Genomic DNA, 3,680 nt, shown 5'->3' with positions numbered 1-3,680 from the left:
GTGTGCGCACAGAAGCAGCGCCTTCCCGGGCTGCGGGTGCCGGAACTGCCAGGCCGGGTAGGCGGGAGGCGGTGGGGCCTCGTCCGCGTCCAGTGCCGCCCCCCTCGGCCAGGTGGCGCCCAGTCCGCAGGGAGAGCCCAGCCGGCAGCCCGGGCACCGCTGCTCCCCCGCTCTGCAGCGGCGTTGGAAGAACAGCCTCTGGTCGGGACCGTAGTGCCAGTCACGGAGCTTGGACTCGGGGCTGTCCCCGAGCTGCTTCTGCTCGAGGCTGGCACTCCCCCCTCGAGCTACAGCTCCACTTCCAGCTTCTTGGGGGTTAAGTGGAGATGAGAGTCTCGCAGACTTTTCCTGCTCAGACTGGCTTCCAGCCTTGAACATCAGATCTCAGCCTCCTGAGTAGCAGGGCGACAGGCGTGAGCCAGTGGCACCGCCCAGGACTTACTGCTTGTTAGCACACACTCACAAGTGTCTTAAGGTGTCTTCTGCACCTCCTAGTCTATTCCCGAGGTTTTGCTGGGGTCTTTGAAAAACCTTTCCAGGCCTGGAGCATCACACTGGTTCTGACTTCTTCACCCTGATTAGAGCCATCCTACTTTGCGCTTCATTGTCTGCAAAAATCAGTATCTGCCCTCCCACCTCCCCCCAAAAGAAGTCTTTTCTTAAAATGTGATGTGCATGGAAAAAGGCAGGAGTTTATGGACTGAAAAGCTTTTCCACCGATGTCTTCTCGTTGCTACTTCTGCCAGATACAGTTATAGAATGTGGGCAAATGAGCACAGTTTAAGGCCTCTCCTGACACCTCTTAAAAGTTTGCTGATTCTTTCCCCTCCAAGAACCACTGACCACAAGCAGTTTCCTCCCTGTGAGCTGCTGTTCTGGTGGTAAGAGGAAGCCCGCATGGGGTGGGTGTTACTGCTCTAGAACCCAGACAGAGGAGAGTCTAGGGAGGGCTTTTGAGTTGCAGGCATGGACAGGAAGCCAACTGGTAGAGCCTTGTGGAGGAGTCAAGTAACTCTCTTGGGTCCCCAGAGGTGTGACCCATCACAATCAAGAAACAGCTGGGGTGAGCCACGTCTAGGTCCAAAGGCAGGTGGGCCAGGGTGCACACAATTGTGAGTCAGCCCACAAAGCCTTCGGAGGCAGCCTCTGCTGGTCCCACTGACGTCCAAAACATCACCTGTCCAGAAGCCCAGAGCAGGTCCTGTGGCCTGCAGTCCGCCCTTGGCAGTCCCCAGGGCCTGGAGAAGAGCTGGGCCTACCCCACTGCCCTCGTTTCTTCGGTTGGAAAGTGGCTCAGCACCGGGCCCTGTGCAGTTTCAGGCAGAAACTCCTGTGGGAGAAGCAGGCCCTAGAGCCCTGTCTCCTGTTCCTTAGGGGCCTTGACTTGGGGACGGTCACCCTGAGCCACCTTTCCTCTCCAGCCTTCCCTGCACTCCAGAGGGAAGTACAGCTGCCCTTCTTACCTTCACCACCGTTTTCTTCAGAGACCAGCGCTTCCCAGTTCCTCTGCCCAGTGAAGTGTCCGTGACTCACCCTGGTCTTGCTCATGTGGCCTTGCCTTGTGCAATTTTAATAACTTCACTGAGAAAAAGTGTAGTGCATCACGATTTATTCACTTCAGGTGTAGGATCCAGTGATGGCTAGTTTGTTCAGTTACGCAGCCATTGGCACAAGAGAGAAGGAAACTCAGTACCCATGCCCCTCCCCTACCTGTTGGCAGCCCGTTCCCAGGCCGGTGTGTGTATTTGGGTGTGCTGGGCATTTCATATAAATGGTGTTACACAAAATGTGGCCCTTTTTTATTTTTTTTTTTACTTAGCATGTTTATGAGGCTTGTCTATTTGATATCAATGCTTTGCTCTTTTTTATGACCAAATTCATACAGCACATTTGTGCACCTGCCCATCTGCTGATGGACACCCAGGCCGTGGCTACCTCTTATCCCAGGAACACTTTGATGTTCTTTGTCAGCATCATCTCACCAGCCTCTTCCTCTAGTGAAGAGGTGAAGCAAGAGGCCTCCCTGGCTGAACTCTGGGACCAGGTTGTCCTGGACATACTTGCTGGGGTGCTGAGGGGTGTGTGGGTGCCTGAAGAGACCTCCCCCGTGGGCAAGGTGAAGGGCAGGGAGCCACTTCGTGGTCAGGCAAAGCCTGTTAGGGTCCTCTCACGGCAGGTGGGCCTCGGCGCAGTGTAACAGGACTATCCAGAAACCAGAGGGTAGAAGGAAAAGGGAGCTGGGGCTCTGGGGCTCTGCCGGAGGCTGGGGCCCTGCTTCCTCTTTGTACAAAGGATCTTTGCTTGGGGAGGGAGGGAGAGCGTGTAGTGGCCCTTGTCTTTAGCTGAGTCATCTGTAAACTCTTAGCCTCTGTCCAGTGTGGCTCTTCATCCCCACCCCATGCCAGCCTGCCGGGCACGTCAGGGAGAGGCCCAGCAATGCACTGTGCTCCGGAGCCTTGTCGCAGTTGGCGAGGTCGCCATCCTGCTGGGCCGGGTCGGCCCGCCTGCTTCGTCTCCATCCTGGTGCTCCCTCTGCATCCATGCGGGACCAGCCCCCGGCACTTCCTGTGAGGTTGCATGGAGGGGCCTGTGGGCTTGCTCCTGTCCTTCTCTTCACCCCCCTCTTGTGGGGGCTGCCGGGAGAGACGGGGCACAAACACCAGCTGGAGTCTGGGGCCTGCTCAGAGCACATGGGTGCTTAACTTGGTCTTTCTGGGTGACAGTGCTTGTGGGAGTTTCAGAGTCCCAAGTGAGTGCTTAGTGCCTGCACCTGCCCCAGGGCAGCCCTTCCACCAAAGCATGGCTCAAGGTGCAAGAGTCCCTCCAGCCTGGGGAGCCGGCCAGCTAGGGCCAGGCCTTGCACCTTCCCGTGGTTACTAGTGCCTTCCTCCTCAGCCCCGCGGCTGCATCATCCACATGTGACCAGAGCCTGCAGGGCACAGTCTGACCTCCTAGGATGTGGGATGCAGGGATGAAGCACCCTGCAGCCAGCTGGTGTTTCCCAGCTCCGCAAATCCCAGCGGCAGCTGGGCCGCCCCTGCCCACGCTGGTTGATTCCGGCTCGTTCCGGAGGCCCTGGCAGGCCCCTGCTAGCAGCGCCTCAGGCCCGTGTCCCCGCAGGTTCTGCGGGGAGTGCCTCCAGCCCTGCCTGCAGGTGCCCTCCCCACTCTGCCCGCTCTGCCGGCTGCCCTTCGACCCCAAGAAAGTGGACAAGGCCGCCCACGTGGAAAAGCAGCTCTCATCCTACAAGGCGCCCTGTCGGGGATGCAGCAAAAAGGTACGGCCTGGTGTGGGCCTGGGCTGGGCTGCCACGGGGGGGGCGGCGCTCCGTGGGCCCCGCTCTTCTGCAGAGGCTGCTGCTTCTCTTGTGGTGAAACTGGCTCTCGTCCGCACTCGGATACCTGTGCTCCTTCCTGTGCCCTCCCTTTTCCCATGGAGCCAGAGCTGGGCTTGCAGTGCACAGCGCCGAGCTGCACTGAACCAACCGCCTGTCTCTGCTCAGCCTGCCTCCCCTGGGTGCTGCTGGGCACACGGGCTGTTCAGGGAGTGAAGATGGCTCCATGGCTGCAAGGCGGGAGGCATGGTGTCCAAACAGGGAGGTGGGCCGGGCCGAGCAGGGCAGAGCACCTGGGAGTTGAGGGGCGGGGCCTGCCGCCCACCACAGCAGAGTGCGCTGAGGC

The 3,680-nt window shown here is 59.1% G+C and overlaps 2 protein-coding genes across 2 annotated transcripts in view; one reads left to right on the top strand and one right to left on the bottom strand.

The window, feature by feature from the left end:
* Nucleotides 1-2,542, bottom strand: part of Ctu2 (cytosolic thiouridylase subunit 2 homolog (S. pombe)) — a 10,644-nt gene extending 8,102 nt beyond the window's left edge. Inside the window, exon 1 of the mRNA XM_013012724.1 lies at nucleotides 2,396-2,542. Within this exon, the coding sequence (XP_012868178.1) occupies nucleotides 2,396-2,542 (147 nt within the window). The remainder of the gene's footprint in view (nucleotides 1-2,395) is intronic.
* Nucleotides 2,543-3,120: 578 nt separating this feature from the next.
* Nucleotides 3,121-3,680, top strand: part of Rnf166 (ring finger protein 166) — a 3,895-nt gene continuing 3,335 nt past the window's right edge. Inside the window, exon 1 of the mRNA XM_013012854.1 lies at nucleotides 3,121-3,277. The gene's annotated coding sequence lies outside the window, so the exon portion shown is untranslated. The remainder of the gene's footprint in view (nucleotides 3,278-3,680) is intronic.

The sequence above is a fragment of the Dipodomys ordii genome, unplaced genomic scaffold, assembly GCF_000151885.1.
Source record: "Dipodomys ordii isolate 6190 unplaced genomic scaffold, Dord_2.0 Scaffold18, whole genome shotgun sequence".
Lineage (NCBI taxonomy): Eukaryota > Metazoa > Chordata > Mammalia > Rodentia > Heteromyidae > Dipodomys > Dipodomys ordii.
This window is presented reverse-complemented; position numbering and strand designations above follow the sequence as displayed.